Below are 20,127 nucleotides of genomic sequence, written 5' to 3'. Positions count from 1 at the left end.
AAGACGATCGCATTGTACCGAAAGAAGGTTGTGACAGCCCAAGGGGGACGCAGGTCCGATCGAAGCTGCTCGATGCTGGCTGGGCAGCAGCGCCGGAGAGAGCAGCAGGCAATGCTACAGAAAGGGTCCACACTCGCTCGCCGTTACAGAGGCGCAGGATTGTTTCGCAAGCGGACAAGGAGCTCGGGCTAAGTATGCGGTTCGGTGTCCAGAAGAAACATGATATGGCAGAGGACAGGGCGGACGGCTATAGCAGCTGCGAGAGCTCGGACTGGACTGCAGTTCATCGTGGACCCTGACTGCCGAACAAACACCAGAAGGCGACAACGTCTTCATGACCGAGCATTGTACATCTCTTCGATAGGCCAGTGATTGACTTCAGGCAGCAGCAGCAGCAGCAGCAGCAGCAGCAGCGGTGCGGCGGATGCGATGCGTCGATCGATGGGCTGCGAGCAGTCTAGATGCTGGACGCTCACCGAGGCAGGACGGCGTAGCGAGATGACGCCCTCACCTCATGTCCGAGGTGAATAAACTGACGTGCAGCGAGGATCCTGAGGTCGAGACAGGAGACGGAGAGGAGCGTCAAAGTCCGCTCGGCGTGAATTTATGCTTGACACTGATGAAGTGCCGCAATTCTGTTGGTTTCGGTGAAAATTATGCAGGCTGCTGCACGTCCAACTGCAACACCTGTCTCGCGACCAGGGAAGCGCGTCTGTGTCAGTGTTGGTCTCTGCGAATGGAAGGTTGAGGTGACAGAACCGTGATGGTCTCAGCCTATGACGACCTAGCAAGTGCCTCCTCGCCCTCGCTTGGCAATTCCAAAGCATAAGAGGGATGCGTGGGATCGTTTCCGACTGCTGTCTGGAGAGAATGCGTCGAGAAGATTCAAGCTCGTGCATCGCTTCCCTGAAAGAACTGACAGCCGCGCGGATCGCATTCGACGGCTGGAGCGCGTCATTTGAGGCTGCGACTCGCTTTGTTCCCTCCCTGACAGACCTGACCGGGGTTCCGGGATCGGTGTCTCGTGTGGTAGACATCCCTCGAATCGGTGAAACAGCAGCCGGTCCATGCCGTCCGCTGCAGTGTGACTTTACGAAAAGGGGTCACTGTGCACGCATTGCAGGGCGTAAGGATCGGCTCACAGCATGCACCATCCCGACCCGTTGCCTTGCAGCGCTCGCTTCGACATCAAGAAGAGGTGTGGGCGCATCGCTTACGCTTTGGCGAGACGAGCAAATCCTCGCCAAGCTGGTGACCGTCTTTGGTTCGTCGCTCGTGCAGCTGGCTGCGGTGGGTGACTCTGTGCGGCCAAATCTGTTCCCTTCAGACCTCGTCGTCGACCCAATCTATGCACCTCCATTGTTTGCAACGACAGAATCGAGATCCTTCGTGGCGTAACGAACGGTCGAGAAGTGACTTTCGTTTCCTTCGTGAGAAAGATGAAGGCGGCCTGCTAGCTCGAGACACATCCTCGGTCATGCCTGCGGTCAGCTTCATCGCGCCGGTTCTCCGCCTCGGCGACTTGCAACATCCAAGCTGCTGACCCGCGAACGCCGTTCTGCACTCTGCTCTCGGCGATGTTCACTGCTTCTCCAGCTCTCAATGTTTCGTAGAAGGAGGGCGCCGAGCTTGAACACCGAGCTGCAGACTGGATGCTCCCGGCCGACTCCTGGTGATGGAACGATGAAGAAAGAAGCTTGGCCGAGACCAACACTGGTTGGGCGGTCGCCATGTGATTGAACTTTTTCGAAACCGCGCGTCACGTTGACAGCTTGGCGGTTTTGTGAACCATCGGGGCGATTTGCATTGTGCTTCTTCGGTATCGGGCTGGTTACGCGAATCGTCTCGATCAACGCCTCGTCCTTGCCAAGCTGCTTTCTGTTGAATGTCTGTGCAGAGGAATTGTCGGAGTGACCCTTGCAACGAGCTCGAGACCTCGAGCAAGACCTTCCTTTGAGCCAAATTGGTTTTGTTGACGAGAAATCACCAAAATGTCAAGTGAAAACCGGGGTCGCAAAATTCGCTGCTTCAATCCAAGACATACGCTCGAGCAGAATCGTACATGACAGTGAGTGAGCATCGTGATCTAGAAAGATGAAAGGCGTTCGCTTTCCTGGGTGCTCTTGCGTGGGCCATATCCGCCAGCCAAGACATGCTGGGAGAGGTCCCGAGGCATCGAACAGCTAGTGGGAGCTCACTTGACCTAACACATTGAAAAAAAGGCAGCACCCGCAATCCGATATCCGCGCCCCGAGCTCAAATTTTTCCTTTTCGCCAGGGTTCAAACTTCTTGACCCTTCAAACCCGGCCCTGCTACACCTTTCCACCCTCCTTCCCCCACCGACCCAACCCTCATACTCAGAAACAATGGTGTCGTTCAACTGCGACGGCTGCGGAGACGTGGTCAAGAAACCCAAACTCATCCAACACTACAACCGCTGCTATGCACCGGTCACCTGCCTGGACTGCTCGAAGCAGTTCAATTCGCCCAACGAGTTCAAGGCGCACAATAGCTGCGTGAGCGAGGCGGAGAAGTACGAGCGCACCGTGTACAGGGGTCCGAAGCATGCCGACTCGCAGAATGGGACGTCGCAGAAGGGCAAGAGCCCGACAAAGGTGCAAAAGGTGGAGGAGGTGAAGACGCCCAGCAAGGCGGAGGAGAAGAGGGACGAGGACGTGGCAGTCGAGGCCGCGAATGAGGGCGAAAGCTCTTCGAAGAGCGAGAAGAAGGAGAAGAAAGAGAAGAAAGACAAGAAGGAAAAGAAAGAGAAGAAGGAGAAAAAATCCACGGCACCGGCACCCGTCGAAGTCGCCGACGACGCCTCCGGCTCTGACATCGACCCCGCCGAGCACGACCAGGACGACCCGATGCAGGCGGCCTCTGAAGAAGCTAGAATCATCAAGCCGCTTTCCACCTCGGAACTCGAAGCATTCCAGAAGAAGCAGCGCAAGTTGGGGATCGTGTACATCTCGCGCATCCCTCCCGGGATGACACCCGCCAAAGTGCGTCACATTCTCTCGAACTTTGGTGAGCTCGGACGGATCTACCTTCACCAAGATTCGACCAAACCCGGGGAGAGCAAGAAGCGCTCTTCCGTGGCGCACTATAGCGAAGGCTGGGTGGAGTTTACGTCGAAAAAAGTGGCCAAGGCCGCAGCGGAGATGCTCAACGCCCAACCGATTGGTGGACTTGCCGCGTCCAACTCGAAAAAGTCGGGATCCGGTGGTGGCAGCAGTAAGATGGGTAAGAGCAGCAAAAGATTCGCCGACGACGTGTGGACCATGAAGTATCTTAAAGGGTTCAAGTGGCACATGCTTTCGGAGCAGATGGCCCAGGAGAGGGCAAGCCACGCCGCGAGGCTGAGGACCGAGCTCAGCCAAAGCGCTTATGAGCAGAAGGACTATCTCAAGAAGGTCGAGAGGGCTAGGGTGCAGAAGGACAAGCTGGAGAGGCGGAAGAGGAAGGCCGAGGCGGTGGGAGGCGAGGTGGATGACAAGTCAGGGATGGAGAAGAGCAGGACGTTCAAGCAGAGGAAGGTCGTGCAGAAGGATGTGCGTGATCAGGCGTAGGCTGGTTGTTTCGTCGCTGCTTAGACGGTCTTTCGCAATTGCATCGACTGATTCTAGAGTGCAACTGCTTTCGATTGCGTGCTCGTGTCAGGACGAGGGTGTCTGCCCGAGCTCCTTGAGGATGGTCTGATGTACAAGTTTGGCATCGGCTCGACCATTGGCGTCCTTCATAACCTGACCCACGATGCGCATCGCTACCTTGAGGTTGCCCTTGCGCACCTGTGCGACTTCGTCCGGCAGCCTGTCCAACGCTGATCGGATGAGAGGCAGAAGATCATCCTCGCTTGCAAGTGCCAGCAGATCCTCCTGCTTGAGCAAGTCGAACATTGGCGAAGAGGAAGCCTTGGCGAGCTCGCGGAGGGATGCGAGCGAGATGGCTCTGTCTGTGTCAGCAGAGGCGAGGATGTCGGCAATGACCGATTTGGCGGTGGTGCCCGTGACTCGACCGCTTTCAACAAGATCGATTAGCTCGCCGAAGTGGTCCGCTGGGAGAAGATAGTCTCTGAAAGGGAGGTTGCGAGCGTTGAGGCTCTTCATGAGCTCATGAATGATCCAGTTGAGTGCTGTCTGTGCCGAGCGGCCCTTTGCTACCCTTTCGAAATACTCGACTGCATCTGAGCCTTGCTGTTGTTCGTCTGGCTGCTGGGAAACGATTGTCGCGGCTCTCCCGTCCCTCTCGTCTTCAGATCCGACTCGCATGAGCACATTGATGTCTCGAGGGGCGAGGCCGTACTGCTCGCTCAGTCGTGCCCGCCTCGCATCGGGTAGCTCCGGCATGCCCTCCCTAAGAGCCTGAAGCTGTCGCTCTGACAGCAAGACAGGGGGCAGGTTTGGGTCGGGCATGTATCTGTAGTCTGGTGCATCCTCCTTGCCACGCAGTCGGAAGGTGGTGCCGTCGGATTCGTTGTACCCTCTTGTTTCCTGCTCGATGCGCCCTCCTTCTTCGATTATCTTGACTTGGCGTTGCGACTCGTGAGAGATGGCATTCATCATGAAACGCACACTGTTGAGGTTCTTGACTTCACAGCGAGTGCCAAAGGGATCGCCGATGCGGTTGACAGAGACGTTGACGTCGCAACGGAGCGAGCCTTCCTGCATGTTGCCGTCAGATGCACCGACACGGCGAACGAGCTCTTGGAGTTTACGCACGTACGCGCCGGCTTGCTCGGGAGAACGCATCTGCGGCCCGCTGACGATCTCCATCAGTCCTGCGCCGGCACGGTTGAGATCGACAAAGCTGCGTCCTACTCGCTCATCGTCCGCTTCGTGTAGTGTTGCTCTGGTTGTCCCTTCTGAACCTTGGTCGTCGCGACTGGCGTGCGACGATTGTTCGTCCTCATTAAATCGGGAAGTGGTGCCCGTGTCGAAGTAGCTGGATTTGGCGGTGTCCTGCTCCAGCTGTAGCTGTTCGATTTCAACAGTCACCTCATCCTCAGCACTCGGAAGGTAGCCGTCCTCGAAGCCGAGTTTGACCTTGCCGTTGTTTGCCAGAGGAGCATACTTTTGAGTGATCTGGTAGCCCGCGGGCAGATCCGAGTAAAAGTAGTGCTTTCGATCAAAGCGACTTTCGGGGTGAACGTGGCAATTGAGAGCCATCGCTGTTCGAGCGGCGAGTCGCAATGCTGAGCGATTGAGTGTCGGAAAGGTGCCGGGATGAGCAGCATCAAAGGCAGTGACGAGAGTGTTTGGCGGCGTGGACGGGGTAGGCAGTCGCGCATTGCTGAACAGCTTGCGCTTGTCCTTGATCTGAACGTGACATTCGACGCCGATGACGGCTTGCCAACCTTCCGGAAGCGCAGGGTACCGTGATGGCCCAGCGAGGGTGTCGCTTGCTGCCGCTGAGGAGGATGAAGCTGACTTATTCTTGCTCTTCTTCTTGGCAGCTGTCGATGGGGACGAGCTGAATGACCTCTTGTCTGTGTATGCGAAGGACCGAGGGGTACGGTCGGAAGATGCCGATATTGAACGTACGGAGCAGCTCACGGGCGAGTCCAATGCAATGCGCCCACCGCGGGCGTAGGCCCACGTCGACCTAGCAAAAGTCGAGGTCGAAGCTCTCGAGCTCGATGCAGCTTGCGAGACACATCGGCGACAAAGCGCGACAGCTGCGGTGCATCTCAACGGAGTCATCGGCGTTGCCGTTGCGAAGGCCTCGCTCCGCTGGCTGAAGCGATCGTGAGATGTAGACAGAGCTGAAGCAGGTCGATGCGTTTCAGAAGATCAGAGTGAGGAGAAGCCTAACTTTTTGGGTCGGTGCACACCCGAAATCCGGAAGTGTTGAGCTTCAGCTGGACCCTGACCGCCATCTTCCACCGAAGCTTTGCAGATCACAAGGATGCCACGCCATCTGCCAGCTGCTTGCCGAGCTGTGACGATTCTTTGTGATAAGGAGCGGTCACACAAGGCAACGATGAGATGGATTGACGCTTGCTCCGACGGAAAGGGGCGTAGCTAACGTGATCGGAGAGCCCGCCGTGGCTGATTCCGTCCAACAAGCCCACCGTGGGAGCCAAGTGAAGGGATCAGGTCGGCGAGGCCGAACCATCTTAGCCAGCGTTGTCGGTAGCCCCTTACTGGCAAAGCACCGCTTGCTCAGCCAACAACGTCGCTTCATTTTGTGTCACTTCGGCCAGCTGTCAGCCGAAGCAGTTCTGTGCATGGTCACGATCTACAGGAAAAAAAGGAGCTGAGCCGGAGAATTGGCCGAAAAGAACGGCTGACGGCACAGATCCAAGGCTGCCCGTCATTGCCGAAGAAGTTTCCAGGGCAGTGTGCCGCCGCTTAAGTGCAGAGCTTTCTTCATATCATCACGTTCACGGTCGCCCCTTATCGCTCATCCAGCAGAAACGCTGGAGCACTTATACGCAGCAATCGGAGCAATCGCTTTGCTCCATCCCACATGCTTCTCGGTGCGCCCATCCTCGCATCCTCGATTCGCCCAGCTGCAGCTCGTTCAGCCCATCTCGTCTCCTCCTCGCAACGGCTCACTAGCCTCTCCACCGTCTCAGCGCTGCTCACACTACCCTCACGAGCGACATCACGAACCCAAACCTTCGCCTTCACAGCCGCAAGCTCGCTGGTAAAGGCTCGGAACACCGACAAGATGACCACCTCGGCTTACCCACTGCAGCCCTCTGAGCCTGTAGATAAGGTTCACGGGCCTGCTAAGACGCAGAAGCCCGTCAACGTACAGGCCAACGGTCAAGCTCAAGCTCAGACTCATGCGTCCTCGTCGCGCGACCACAACAAGACAGCGCCTCTTCTTTCAGCTGACCCTCTCAAGGGCAAGATCGACAATGTCAGGAGGATGCAACTGCTCGCCAGAGACTTCCGTTCCGACACCATCACTGCGCCCACCGAGTCCATGATCCAAGCCATGGCAGATGCTTCTCGTGGCGACGACGTGTACGGAGAAGACGAGACCACCAACTCCTTCCAGGCCGAGATCGCTGCTCTCACCGGCAAGGAGTCCGCCATCTATGTTCCTTCTGGCACTCTATCCAACCAGCTGGCACTGCGAACTCACCTGCATCAGCCACCTCACACCGTCCTCTGTGACACACGCTCCCACATTCACCGCTACGAAGCCGGCGGTATCGCCTTCCACTGCGGTGCCTCCACCGAGATCGTCGCTCCTTCCAATGGCCATCACCTGCGATGGGACGAAGATATCCAGCCCAACCTCAACCTGAGCGACGACGTCCACTTCTCGCCAACCCGCATCATCTCGCTCGAGAACACGCTCAACGGCACCATCTTCCCTCAGGATGAGATCATCAAGATCTCCACCGAAGCACGCAAGCTGGGCCTTATCATGCACCTGGACGGGGCTCGTATCTGGAATGTGGCTGCCGAGACTGGCCTGTCGCTCAAGGAGCTCTGTGACCCCTTCGACACGGTTTCGCTCTGTCTCAGCAAGGGTCTCGGTGCTCCCATCGGCAGTATCCTCGTTGGACCTTCGCAGTTCATCAAGAAGGTCCGCCACTTCCGCAAGCTCTACGGTGCTGGTACCCGTCAGGTCGGATCTCTTGTGGCCGCTGCACGCGTCGGTGTCGTCGAGAACTACCCCAAGCTTCAAGTTACTCACCAGCTAGCTTGCTACGCTGGTCAGGAGCTCGAGAAGCTTGGCGTGCGCCTGACTGCGCCTGTCGAGACGAGCATGGTCTTCCTCGACACATTGTCCATCGGTATTCCCATCTCAGAGCTGGTTTCCCGCGCAGCTTCGCTTCCCGAGCCCATCAAGCTTGGAGGCGGTCGAATGGTTGTCCACTACCAGATCGAGAAGCGGGCCGTCGACGACCTGCTCGACCTCATCCGTCTGATGAAGAAGGAGAAGGAGGATGGCACGGGACCAACTGACGCGGGCACTGCAGCCAACGGCAGCGCCGGTCTCTACTCGAGCAGCATGACTGGCGGTAAATCGGCCGCCACAGCCAACGCCTCCGCCACCAATGGCTCACACGTCCGATCTTCGAGCATCGAGAACCGCGGCCTTGTCTTCCAGACCATCGGCACGTCGTCGCGCAAGCCCTCGGACGACATGCGACACAGCGTCTCCCTCATCCTCCCCTTCCCCGATCGCGAGTCCGCCCTGACCCTCCAGCAGGCCATCAGCGTCGACAAGGAGCTCAAGCCGAAAGAGGTGCGCAAGGAGTTCACCATCCTCTCCCCCAACTCGGCCTCGACCACCATCGAGCTTGGCGTCAAGATCTTTGCGACCACGGTGAGGCAGCTGAGGCTGAGCGTGAATGCCTTTTTGGAAGACGCAAGTCTGGTCTGTCGCACGATGGGCGAATTCGACCCGCTCAAGAGGGAAATTGGACGCTTGGAGGCCGAGGGCGAGCTCGAGCAGGGGTCTGTGGGTATTGCTGGTTGATCGGGCACTCTCGCTCATGAATCAATGTCAATACCTTTACCGTGTCTCATGTGTGCCATCGACCTGTCAATCACCCTCCCTCACTCGCTTGCACGCATCGAACTTGAGAACACAAGCAAACTTTGATTTCTTCTTCTTCCGCCTATCTAGCCTCCGGCAGCCCACCGCCAATCCCAGCGCCACCATTCCCTCCCTCGCCCTCGCCATCGCGCCTCCTCCTCTCGTCGGCGACACTGTTGACCTTATCATCCCCGTCGTCGTCGGCGGCCATAGCGGCAGCGATCGCAGCGGCGTCCTCGGGGCTGATCTCGTCATCATCAGCTGCAGCTGCGGCGTCGGTGTTGTTGTTGGCGGGAGCGTCGTCGGACGAATCCCCGATTTTGAGCGGTCGGAAGGCGTCGTGAGGTTTTCGGTCGATCATGAGCAGAATCCCACCTGTGCCGCCGATGGACGAGGTGAGGATGCTGCGTGCCTGTTCGGCGGTCGGACCCGCCGAAGTCGGCGCAGTCTCGGCGGTGGCGTTGGCCAGCGCTTGCTGGTGCAACGACTTTGCACCACCAACAGCGGTGTTCGGAGAAGGGGTAACAGTCCCACTAGCCCCCGGAGCAGGCGAGGCGTTACCCAACATCTTACCCGCCACGCTCGACGTATTGTACACGTCCTGACGCACCTTGCTGCCCAAGCCCTGCACAGGACGGATGGGCACAAAGCGCGACTCCGCTGGGAAGTTGACAAACTTCACCTGGGCCGGTGTCACCCTCGAGTAATTGGGCAACAACTCGGACTTGGGCTCCTGCTTCCTCTCCTTCTTGCCCTTCTTCTTCCCCGTATCCTCGTCCATGGCCACATCGCCATCGTCCTTCTTCACGGGGGCGTCGTCAACATCCATCGACTCGCCCTCAGCTTGGGCGCGTTCGCGCTCCTTGTTCCTCTGTCGCGCCTGCGATTTCGCCGTCGTCGACAACACCGCCGTCTCGACCCGCTCCACCTTCTTCTCCGTCGCCACCTTGAACGATGTCGGATACGCAAACAGAGACGGCTTTGCTTCACTGACAAACTCGAACTCCGGAATCCTCAACTCGCGGTTCAACCCGATCAGCGCAGTCGGCGTAAATGCGAGCGCCGAAAAGTGCGCCAGCGGGAACCAGTACCAGAACTGCGTAAACAGTGCCATCCCCACGATCGCGGGCATGTTCGCACTGCCCCCCCGACTCTGCAGCGAGATGGTGACATTTCGTCCACCAGCATCGACGAGACCCTGGGCGAGCGCGGCGCCGAATTTGGCCATCGCGTCCTCGTGCTTGTCGGCGATGATCTTGTCGAACGTCTTGCGCGCGTTGGTGACACGTGGGTTGAGAGCTTCGTTCTGCTGGATGAAGATCATAGCGAGTGCGATGCAGGCTCCTTGACGGACAAAGTCGACGGGATCCTTGGTCATGGGTTCGAGCAGGTCGACGGCTTCATCGAGTCCAGTGCCGGCGCAGGCGATGCCCAGAGCCAACGTGGACCCGTATCGCACGTGCGGGTTGTACGACTCAGAAAGCAACTGCACGATCCGAGGCACCTGAGTCGGGTTGCGGAACAGCAGGAAGCCCAACGACGTCACCGCCGCACGACGAACATCGTCACTAACGTCCGAGACGGCAATGTGCAAGATCCGGCGGATCGCCTTGTTGTTCGCAGTGCCCGCGTAGGCGAGCGCGATGGTGTACACACCTCCGTAGCGCAGAATGGCGTCCTTATCGGCGAGCAGCGTGTCGATCATCGTCTCGGCTTTCTCTTCCTTGCCGTAGAAGAGGAGCGAGATGCCGATGGCCAGACCGCGAATGATCTTTTCGTGCTGCGTCTCGTGTGCGTACTGGAGCATCTCTTCGACCGCGCGCTCGGATCCGGTGCCGAGCATGACGAGACCCATCGCGTAGCCGCTCGCCTCACCAGCCACGGCAGAGTCGGTATAGAGCACGTTGCGCAGCTCCTCGTAGGTCTCCTCGTTACCGGTGGCCATGCCAGCGGCACCGAGACCGAGAGCAGCACCGTGCTGAACGATCTCGGCGGGATTGCTCTTGAGCGTGTTGGTCAGCAGCTCCATGACCTCGGCGCCGTGGTTAGCGTGGATGAGACCGAGAGCGAACAGACTGCCCCCCTCCGAGTAGACGCTGCTCGTAACACCGTCCTGCGGCAGGTAGGGTCGGAGGATGCTAATGCCTTCCCTGAGGTTTCCCTTGTTGAGGATACCGAGCGCCGCAGTGGCGGTGAACTTGGACCAGTTGGACGCCTTTGCGAGCCACTCGAGGTTTTCACGCAGGAACTTGTCCGAGGTGGTACCGGCGTTCATGAAGGCGTTGGCAAAGCTGAGTGCCGAGTGGTAGATGGAGCTTCGAGCGTCGAGCGCCTCCTTGGTGGCTTTGAGGATGGGCAGGTCGGCCTTGTTGGAGCGCTTGAGGAACTCGAGGTAGAGCTGAATGCTCTCCTCGCCCTGGAGGATGGAACGTACGCGCTCGATGCACGACTGCACCGTCGACGCTTCCGACTCGCTCGCGCCGTTCATGTCGGCATCGGCGTCGGCGGTCTCGGTCTTGACGGCGGGAGCGTGGGTGGAAGATTTGGACGACAGATCCCTTCGTACGTTCTCGAGGAACTCCTGAGTGGCACTCTCTGCCAAGTCGAATGCAAGCTGATATGTGACGAGAAGAGGGTCGTGAGGTGTGTTGGCCTGCGAGGAGCTGGAAGGCTGATGCGCCTTTTGGATGAGGTCGAACAGAAGCTCCGAGGCGAGGTTGGGCGAGTTGAGGTAGACGTAGCACTGGCCGATGCTAAAGTGATCTGGGCTGGGCAGTCTCTGGAAGAGCTTGACGAGGAGGTGAAGGATCTGGTTTCGGACCTCGATGGAAGGCACAACACCGATACTGCTCTCCAGAACATACGTCAGAAGGTCCGCATCTTGAGTGACTGAGTAGACCTCCTCGATGACGTCCAAACGTTGCGTTTCAAGGGCAATACCGAGTGCTTGCTTGAACTCCTTGTCTGCGATGCAGCGAGCGAACATCTGGTCGACGATGTTTTTCAACCGCGGGTCGATCACGGCAGGCTTTCCGGCAGCGGCTTTTCCATTTCCGACAGCAGGGGCATCAGCTTCTGGCGTGATGGTAGCGGCAGTGATTGGGGCCGTGTCCTGAATGTATCGGTCAATGGCCTTGGAGACGACAGTGTCTACGTACTCGTCCTTGATCTCTACATCAAACAGAGGACCGGCGCCGAGAGCAAACATAAGCGCCTCGTCGTGCTCTCCGAGATGGAAGTAAATTTTGGAGGCGACGAGGGCGGCGAGCTGACGGTCGGGGAAGCGCTCATCTTCGTAGAGGATCTCGATTTTGGAGATGGCATCTGCAATCTCTGCCCAGAATTGGTGGACTAGAGAGTCGAGACGCTTGAGCGCGTACGACTGAAGCTCGGACTCTTGCTCGTCGAGAAGAGCGACGATGCCCGCTGCAGATGTGACCGGTGCGACCATGGCTGTGAGAGCGGCGCGGTGCTACCAGTGTGTAACGAGAATGCGCGGTCGAGCTGTGCTCTGGACGTCCTGTGATCGATCGCGGCGCTGTGAACAGGGATGATTCCAGCGGTGCGTATGCGGAGACGATGCCGAAAGAAAAGTGAAAGATGCAGTGAGGATGATGAGATGGGGTGCGGATGATGATGAGAAGAAGGTCGCGAAGTGTGTCTTTCGGAATGCGAAGCTTGCTCGACTCTCCGCTGGCTGACGACGCGACTGAGAAGGGTCGAGCGCAACACACAAACTGGCTGCCTCTCCTGTCTCAGTGCTTCATCGCGGCTCTGTGATCGATGAAAACCTCCACCGCCGCAAAATTGCAAAAGTGTCATCTGCTGAGGCGTAACACATTCAGGAAATTCAATGGCACTTAACACTAAAGGCTCAGTCGAAAGGCACGCGCCTTACGCGCAGCAGCGGCTGCGAGTCCAACACTTCCGCTTTCTCTCGATGAGACTTTGAGTCCCGCCGCCTCGCTTTGCTCTCGACCTTCAACGACGCTCAGCGAAGCCGCATGCTCGCCTCGCCTGATGGAATGCGCAGGCTTCGATGACGAATGGTAGCCTCACTGTCTAGCTAAGCTCTCCGCTTCTTTGGACGGTCATCCCGGCCTCGCCTTCGCCAAGATGCGATTCCGAACGCAGGTCGCCGACGTCTCGATCTTCACACGAGTAGTGCAGTCCATTGGCAAGGTGGCCAACAAGTGCATCCTCAAGCTCACACCGGACAAGATCCACATCATCTGCTTGGGCGACACAGACGGCACGCAGATCTGGTCGCAGATGCAGGTGGACTCGATCTTCCAGGACTACCGGATTGAGTCCAATTTTCAGAACCACATCAACCTCGAGGTGTCGCCAGATACGCTGCTCAAGGCGCTCAAGTCGGCGAACAACGCATACAGCGTCATACTTCGCTTGGCGAAAAGGAACAAGGATCCTCTGCTGAGCTTCTCGATCTCCGCACAGAGTCACACGGGAGCCAAGTTGGAGGTGGTGCAAGATGTGCTGATCAAGGTGCTCAAACCAGCCGAGATGAGCCGCATTGTCGAGCCGCTCTGTCCCGAGCCAGACGTGCACATCATCTTGCCCAAGCTGCTCAACCTGCGGACTGTCGCGGATCACATGCGTTCGCTCTCGGACGTGGTCACAATATCGGCTAACCGACAAGGCGAGCTGCGGCTTTCTGTCGTCGAGGATGAAGTAAGCTTGGACACCACTTGGTCAGGCCTCGCTCATCCAACCATCGACGCATCTCAGTCAAGCACAGCCCAGAATCAGCAGAGCGATCCGTCGGAACACAAGAGCGTCAATCTCGAGATGAAGTCGTTGCTCAAGTTCTTGTCGAGCTACATTGTTGCTACCACCACCATCGCTTGCATCTGCGCCAACCACTGCGCCATCTTCTACGTCTACATAGGTGATGTGGACAAAAGCAGCGGTGTCATGACCTTCTTCCTCCCGGGTGTCGTCCGCGAGGACTGAGCCTACCGCATATCTTGCAATGCATTGCATGCGCCTCAACCGGCGCGCATCACGTTTTCTGATTGACCCACACCCATTTGTACTACTATGTCTCGTCTGCAATAGCATCTTCACCGCGATCTCCCGTTTGCGAGTAGCCACCAGCGACTAATCTTGCAAAGCACGGAAGAAGCTGTTGTATGCCCCTTCCACGTCGAAGAGCATCTGTCTTGCCTGATCTTCGTCGATCTCATCGCTAGCCTTCATCTGGTTCAAGGTGATGAGCCATTTAAGCAATTTTGCGCGGGTATCGTTGCCATCCTGATCCTTGCCTGCCTCATCGCTGCGGCTGTACCCACGCATGAGGTCGCTGAGCATCGGATGGAGCTGGTCTTTCGCGCGCAGCTTGAGCTTGAGAGCGTCCATGAAGGTGATGAAGTTCTGCGTCGTCTCAGCCACCCATTTGGCCCTCTCGGACGAGGTCTGTGATGAAGATGACGAAGCGTGTTCGACGGTTGCTGGCACGCCGACATTGAGGCGGTGCACTGCTGCGAGGTAGTTCATCTTGTACGTGCGCATGAAGTCGGCGAGATCGTTGATGGGCTTGGAAGAGTTGCGCTCTTGGTCAACAATGAGCTTGAGCATCGTTTTGTACTGCGCTAGGAGACGTGTGCATGCCGGTGCGTACTCCTTCTCGGAAATTGACTCGCGAACGTAGGCACGCTCGAGATAGTCGAGGGCGACGATAAGACTGAAGAGCGTCGCCATGTTCTCGTAGCGCTCGCGATCATGGTTGTTGGTGTAGAGGCGAGCCTCTTCGTACGGATTGAGGTCTCCGTAGGATGAGGTGGACATGCTTATGGTTGCCTCGGCCCTGATGAGGGCGATGCTTGGTGGTCGAGAGGCAAGCTAGATCAATCGACAAGAGGGTCCGTGAGCTGTGAGACCCTTGCTACAAAGCGAATCGGTGATGCAAGCTGCAGCGTGAATTGCTAAAGAGGGGTCCAGCTTGCCGGCTCTGAAAAGTCAGCCAAGCGACCTGTGTCGGCCTTGCCGCGTGAAATTTCCCCCACAGCGCAGCCACTGTGTGACTTAAGAGAGCGCTGCCTCCACGTCAGAAGTGCTCCGGAAGCACCGACCGTTGCTCTTGCTCCCACCTCACGGCCGTAGTCGCCTTCTTCTCATCAACCAGCTCAGCATCTTCGTCGACAATCGATCACAATCAGCAGACCGAAGCTGCTGACAAACGTGCTCGCTATTTGCTCACTACTCGATCTGCCCACACCACGCTTCAGTAGAGCGTTCCGACTCTGTGTTGCTTCGCCCTTACTCGATGTGTCATTAGGAGATATCAGACATCGCAAGGACAGGCTATCAGGGCCTGCGTACCTGACATCATGGATCCATCATCCGATCCCTCCCAACACTTCCGCCACCAGCATCACCAGGGCCAGCATCATCCGCGACTCGGCCCTTCCCAACCCTCCGGCAGCATGCCATCACCTTCGAGTTCGCACGCTCCCAACCCTGCCTCTCCACCCACATCAACGGCGGCTTCCTCCAACCCATTTGTGCGGTCCCATCACGACGAACTGCCAGCGCCCATAACAGGCAGTCGATCTCCAGCATCGGAGACTCGTCAACGCTCCTTGCCCGATGCGGAAGGTGCCCCGAACAGCGCGAGTTCCCACACTCTATCGAGCGCAGACGATATGTTCGTGGCAATCAAGTGCCCTTCGCTTGACAAAGATTCGGCCGTCGTCAAGTTCAAGGCAACCGATACCGTTTTGTCGCTCAAGCAGATCATCGAAGCGACATGGGCCGGTGCTCCGCGTGCAAGCGGCATGCGCTGCATTCGGTCCGGTCGCATACTCAGCGACACCGAGGTCTTGGGCCATCTCGCAGAGAAGGTGAGTACGAACCCCATGCAGAGTTTCCAATCCAGTAAAGGTCTGTGCGTGTCCAGTCACTGACGCTTGATTCTTTGATTCATTGGTATCTTTCCTTAGCTCGAGGAGGCTGAGCCGCTGTCGCTTCATCTTGTCATTCGCCCCGACGCGTGGTCAGACCCACAGAACCGTCCCACACCATCAAGGCGGGGCTCTTTCAAACGACAACAGCAGCAATTGCAGCATCAACACCAGCAAAGCCTGCTACGCTCCACGTTGACACATCAAGCTGGCCCACACGCCGACGTTGACGATGACGTGCCGCCTCAACTTTCAGCCGCGTCGACCGAGCATCCTCCTCACTGGACCCCATCATTCGAGCCCTACTTCACTGAGCCCAACCTTCTGCCAACGCAGTCCACATCTAGCATCCCAGCCACCGACGTGGACGTGCTTGGATCCAGTAGCAACGAGGAAATGATCGACCTGTCGACCGCCCAGGTTGGTGCTGATGCGTATGCCGTACTGGAAGAGACACTCCGGGTCACTGCACCCGAAAATTGGCCTTTGCTCGTCGAGGCGCTCAGTACAGCCTGCGACGAGTACGTGCTCCTCTACGAGCGCATCTACGACGAGTCGCAGGTAGCGCAGCAAGCCACACCAACTTCGACGTCCGCGCAACCCGCGACACAGAGCGACCTTCTCACCAGTGTCGAGACGACTTTACTCGGCTGGGATCCGGTCCGCGTGCCCAGTGAGGATGAAGCCGCGTCAGCCGCTTCTGCGAGCGATGCTCCAGAGACGGAGTATCTGTATCAGCAGGTCTCCCATCGTGGCCTGCCGTACCTTTTGCGCGTCGCTACAACGTCACTAGCCGCCCAGCGCAGCGAGGCGCTCCACACCCTCCTCCACCGCATCACCACTCTCCGCGCCATGACCGACAAGCTGGACAACATCATCATGCTCGGCCGTCTCATCCAGGCGCAGCCGTCCACCGCGGCAACCGCATCCTCTGGACCCACCGCCACTGCCCCGGGCGCTGCACCCGCACCGGCCCTTGAAACCACCCCTCTTGCCCGCCTACTCCGATCCACCACCGCCGCAATCCGCGCCATCACCTGGACAGACCTCACCGCGATCGTCATCCCGCTCTTCTTCGTGGGCTTCAAAGTGGGCATCCTCCTCTCGATGGTGCTGCGAGGGGCCGATACGGTCAAGCGATACTTTGTGTTGGGGATGGCCACTGTTTATGTGGTCTTCGAAAGCTACCGGATTGTACAGAGGCGGATGCGGATTCGACAGCGGTTGGTTCGGCCTGTTGTGCCACCGGCTGCGCCTGCTGCGCCGATGGGCGCGAATGTGCCCGTCGCACCTGCGCAGGAGGAGGTCGTGGAGCGTCAGACGGAAGAAAACCCATTCGCACCTCTACCGCCACCCCAAGCGCCCGTGAGGCAAACAGCACGGGCGTGGAGCACCGACTGGTGCCTCGATCAGCTAGCGCACCTCGGGCTTGATGGGGAGGATGCCGAGCTCGGTCTCGCCTCCTCGCACCGTCGTCGCCCGACGTTGGCAGAAAAAGTGTTGGTGTCAAGCTGGATCTTGCCGGCAGTGTTGTTTGTGGTGACCATGTCGCCGGCGGTGGAGCAGCGACGCAAGCGGGCGATCGAGGAGCGCGAACGGGTGATCCGCAAGTGGACACGGCTTGAGGAGGAGAGGCGCCAGCGAATGGAGGAAGTGTTGGAGGAGAAGAGGGCCAAAGGTGAGGCGACGGATCTGACGGGGATGCATAGTGAGGGTGGGGTGGAGCTGCAGCAGAAGCGCGTCGAGTATGCGGATCGCATCCTGCGCCAGCGGAGGACGACAGAGGCGGTGGATGTGGATGAGGAGGATCGACTCGTCGTTCAGCAGGAGGACGAGGAGGGGTTGGAGGATATGAACATTTTCTGAGCCCACACCGCACAGCGGGACACGACGGACCATCGCACGACACTGATTCGATAGAGTTGCAATCGAGCTACTTCACACAACACATCACGACGTTGGATACGATCTCGACAGCTTTGCCATTGACAACTAACTAAAGAATCTTGTTCATGGAGTACATCTTTGTCTCGACGGGCGTGGGGATGTTGGTGGTGATGACCGGAGCGTCGTACATGTTGATCTTTCCTTTGCCGGTGTCGATGATTTCGGGAAAGTGGGAGCTTGCCTTGGACGTCTCGGGGTTCGACGCTTGGGCCTGGTCCTCCTTGCGCGCGGCGATTGCGCCGGCCAGACCGGCGGTAGCGGCTGCGACACCTGCCCCGACTTTGCCCGCGACAAACCCAACACCATCGCCGTGCTCCATCGCCTTCTTTGCCTTGCGTTCCTGCTTCTCAGCCTCCTTCTTCGCCTTAGCCGCCGCCTTCTCGGCGCGAGCCTTCTGTGCTGCCGCCTTCTTTGCCTCGACCGCCTCATCGGGAGCAACCTTGCTCGCCGAACTAGCCTGTTTCCCATCCGGAATCTTGATGAACTCCATCCTCCCCTCTTTACCCTTGACCGCATCCAAAATGTAGTACCCCTTGCGCTCAAACTGGATCGCAGCACCCTGTTTGAGGCTGACAACGTTGTTGTCGGCGAGCGCAACAGCCCTGAACTCGGAATTGGGCGTGACAAAGTCGGCAAAGTTGTCGTCCTCCTCGAGCTTCTTCTTGGTGATGAGGTAATCGAAGTCGAGCAGGTCGATCTCTACCAGGTCGTTGGAGGATGAGGCGGCGAGCCAGGTGACTTTCTTCTTGGTCTTCTTGAAATCGCCGTCGAGGTGGGCGGTGGCCGAGATGGCGGAGACGTTGCCTGCGGCATCCTGCTCCTTCGAATCGATGATCACGTTGCCCCAGTCCATGAACGTCACTTCTTCGCCAGCGGCGAACGAACGCGCGTCCGCCTGCTCCACATAAACCACATCGTCGAAGACTGTCACCTTCGTTCCCAGCTCCGCATTCTTCTTGTGTCGCGCAACCTCCTTCGTATGACGCGGAGAAGCACCCTTGACAGTCACCTTGACAAGGCCCTCCTTGTCCAAGGCAGTGTATCGCGGAACAACAGGATCAATGATGCGCTTGTTGATCGTCCAAATGTTATCCCACTCCATGTTGATGATCTGCTGCGAAGGGCCTTGGGCCAAGATGAACTCCTGGATCGTTTCGATCGTCATTCCCCTCCTCCTGATCCCCCTTACCGTCGGGAACCTCGGATCGTCCCATCCACCCACCACTCCATTATCGACAAACCACTGCAGCTTGCGCTTGCTCAGCAGCGTATACACGAAGTTCAATCGACCGAAATCCCAAATGTCGACCTTGCGCAGTTGGAGCGCGTCGAGCATCCAGTAGTACTGCGGGTTGCGATCGCGGTATTCGTTGGTACGCAGCGCATGCGTCACCCCCTCGATGGAGTCGACGATGGGGCAGGCAAAGTCGTAGGTGGGGTACACCTTCCATGTGTTTCCCGTGCGATGATGCGTCACATCCGGGTTGCAGCGGTAGATGACCGGATCGCGCATCGCCTTGTTCGGGTCCTCGTACGAGATCTTTGCGCGCAAACACCACTTGCGCCCCTCGGCCGAGCCGGTGGACATCTCGGCGAACCGCGTCATGTTCTCCTCGATCGAGGCTTCACGTCGCTTCGATGGGATGCCGTCCATGCGCTCGGCACGCATCTGTTCCTGCACCGTGTCGTCCGCGTACGCCTTGCCGAGCTGGATCATCTGGATCGCAAGCTGGTAGAGCTTGTCAAAGTAGTCCGAGGTATGGCTGGTAACGTCGCCTTTGATGCCGAGCAACGCGAGGTCCTCGATGATCGACTGCTCAAATTCCTCCTTCTCCTTGCTCGGATTGGTGTCGTCGAAACGGATGATGAGCTTGCCGTTGTACTGGCGAGCGAAATATTGGTTGAGGATGGCAGCTTTGGCATGGCCGACGTGGAGGTATCCGGAAGGCTCGGGTGGGAAACGGGTGACGACCTGACCCTGCTGAGCGTCTTTGAGGAAGAGGTCGAAGCCGGCGGCGGTCTTCTTGTTCTTGAACTTTTCGGCTTTGGCGTCGGCGAGCTGGACGACGGCGTCAGAAACGGGAGGGAGCGAGTCGATGTGGTTGAACCAGCGCTGGAGGTGCTTGTGGAGACCCTTCCTCACCAGACCGATGACGGGCGAGTTGGCACGCACAGCAGCCCAGATGGCCACATCGGCAGCAGTGATAGCATGACCGACGAGAAAGGTGCGAAGAGCAAGGTGCTGGTCGAGACTGTCGGCGGTGGCGGTGGCGGTCTGGAAGTCGGCGAGGAGGAGGTTGTCACCCTGGCTGACGTAGAGGTTGACCTGTGCGCTCTGGTCCTTGTCGGCACCGGAGAGACCGAGGCTGGCGTAGTGCGAGGCGAGCTCGCGGATGATATGAAGGTAGCCTTCAACGGGAGCGGCGTTGGGGAGCTCAAGTGTGGGTGCAACACCGTCCTCAAAGACGAGGGTAGGCGCCTGAGCGGGATCAGCAGCAGCGACGAGCTTGGCGAGAGCAATGGGTGCGAGGGGCGCGACCCTTGCCTGAGGATCGAGCTTGAGCGTAGGAGCAACCATGACTGAGTTCGTGACAGTCAGTGCCTTGTCCTATGTTCGAGGTGAGATGATGGTAGTAGTGGAGGAGGAAGGTATGAGCGAGCTGTCTTGATCTTGCCATTCCGACGTCCAAGCGGCCAAAAGCTTCCACCAAAACCAACTTTTTGTGAAGAAAAAGGGTTCCATGACTCGAT

At 58.1% G+C, this 20,127-nt stretch overlaps 8 protein-coding genes across 8 annotated transcripts; 4 read left to right on the top strand and 4 right to left on the bottom strand.

Annotated features, from left to right (window-relative positions):
• Positions 1–2,367: 2,367 nt before the first annotated feature.
• Positions 2,368–3,570, top strand: PSEUBRA_001732 (Zinc finger, C2H2, LYAR-type; the record flags this gene model as incomplete). Its single annotated transcript, XM_016434958.1, has 1 exon — positions 2,368–3,570. The coding sequence occupies one exon, from the start codon at positions 2,368–2,370 to the stop codon at positions 3,568–3,570; it is 1,203 nt and encodes a 400-aa protein (XP_016293646.1).
• Positions 3,571–3,657: 87 nt separating this feature from the next.
• On the bottom strand, positions 3,658–5,700 carry PSEUBRA_001731 (Aspartyl/Glutamyl-tRNA(Gln) amidotransferase, subunit B/E, catalytic; the record flags this gene model as incomplete). Its single annotated transcript, XM_016434947.2, has 1 exon — positions 3,658–5,700. One exon carries the CDS (start codon positions 5,698–5,700, stop codon positions 3,658–3,660), a length of 2,043 nt encoding a protein of 680 aa, XP_016293645.2.
• Positions 5,701–6,469: 769 nt separating this feature from the next.
• On the top strand, positions 6,470–8,446 carry PSEUBRA_001730 (Aromatic amino acid beta-eliminating lyase/threonine aldolase; the record flags this gene model as incomplete). The annotated part of the gene is made up of 1 exon (XM_016434960.2): positions 6,470–8,446. One exon carries the CDS (start codon positions 6,470–6,472, stop codon positions 8,444–8,446), a length of 1,977 nt encoding a protein of 658 aa, XP_016293644.2.
• A 142-nt stretch (positions 8,447–8,588) lies between these two features.
• PSEUBRA_001729 (Proteasome/cyclosome repeat) lies at positions 8,589–11,957 on the bottom strand (the record flags this gene model as incomplete). The annotated part of the gene is made up of 1 exon (XM_016434941.1): positions 8,589–11,957. The coding sequence occupies one exon, from the start codon at positions 11,955–11,957 to the stop codon at positions 8,589–8,591; it is 3,369 nt and encodes a 1,122-aa protein (XP_016293643.1).
• Positions 11,958–12,622: 665 nt separating this feature from the next.
• Positions 12,623–13,480, top strand: PSEUBRA_001728 (Checkpoint protein Hus1/Mec3; the record flags this gene model as incomplete). The annotated part of the gene is made up of 1 exon (XM_016434955.1): positions 12,623–13,480. The coding sequence occupies one exon, from the start codon at positions 12,623–12,625 to the stop codon at positions 13,478–13,480; it is 858 nt and encodes a 285-aa protein (XP_016293642.1).
• Positions 13,481–13,627: 147 nt separating this feature from the next.
• PSEUBRA_001727 (Vacuolar protein sorting-associated, VPS28) lies at positions 13,628–14,314 on the bottom strand (the record flags this gene model as incomplete). Its single annotated transcript, XM_016434936.1, has 1 exon — positions 13,628–14,314. One exon carries the CDS (start codon positions 14,312–14,314, stop codon positions 13,628–13,630), a length of 687 nt encoding a protein of 228 aa, XP_016293641.1.
• Positions 14,315–14,856: 542 nt separating this feature from the next.
• Positions 14,857–17,295, top strand: PSEUBRA_001726 (Ubiquitin domain protein; the record flags this gene model as incomplete). The annotated part of the gene is made up of 2 exons (XM_059464702.1): positions 14,857–15,369; positions 15,469–17,295. 2 exons carry the CDS (start codon positions 14,857–14,859, stop codon positions 17,293–17,295), a joined length of 2,340 nt encoding a protein of 779 aa, XP_059320810.1.
• Positions 17,296–17,425: 130 nt separating this feature from the next.
• PSEUBRA_001725 (Glutamyl/glutaminyl-tRNA synthetase, class Ib, anti-codon binding domain protein) lies at positions 17,426–19,954 on the bottom strand (the record flags this gene model as incomplete). The annotated part of the gene is made up of 1 exon (XM_016434934.1): positions 17,426–19,954. One exon carries the CDS (start codon positions 19,952–19,954, stop codon positions 17,426–17,428), a length of 2,529 nt encoding a protein of 842 aa, XP_016293639.1.
• Positions 19,955–20,127: the final 173 nt, after the last annotated feature.

This window comes from Kalmanozyma brasiliensis, assembly GCF_000497045.1.
Source record: "Kalmanozyma brasiliensis GHG001 unplaced genomic scaffold PSEUBRA_SCAF15, whole genome shotgun sequence".
NCBI classification, from domain to species: domain Eukaryota; kingdom Fungi; phylum Basidiomycota; class Ustilaginomycetes; order Ustilaginales; genus Kalmanozyma; species Kalmanozyma brasiliensis.
The sequence above is the reverse complement of the archived record's forward strand: the minus strand, read 5'-3'. Positions and strand labels throughout refer to the sequence as shown.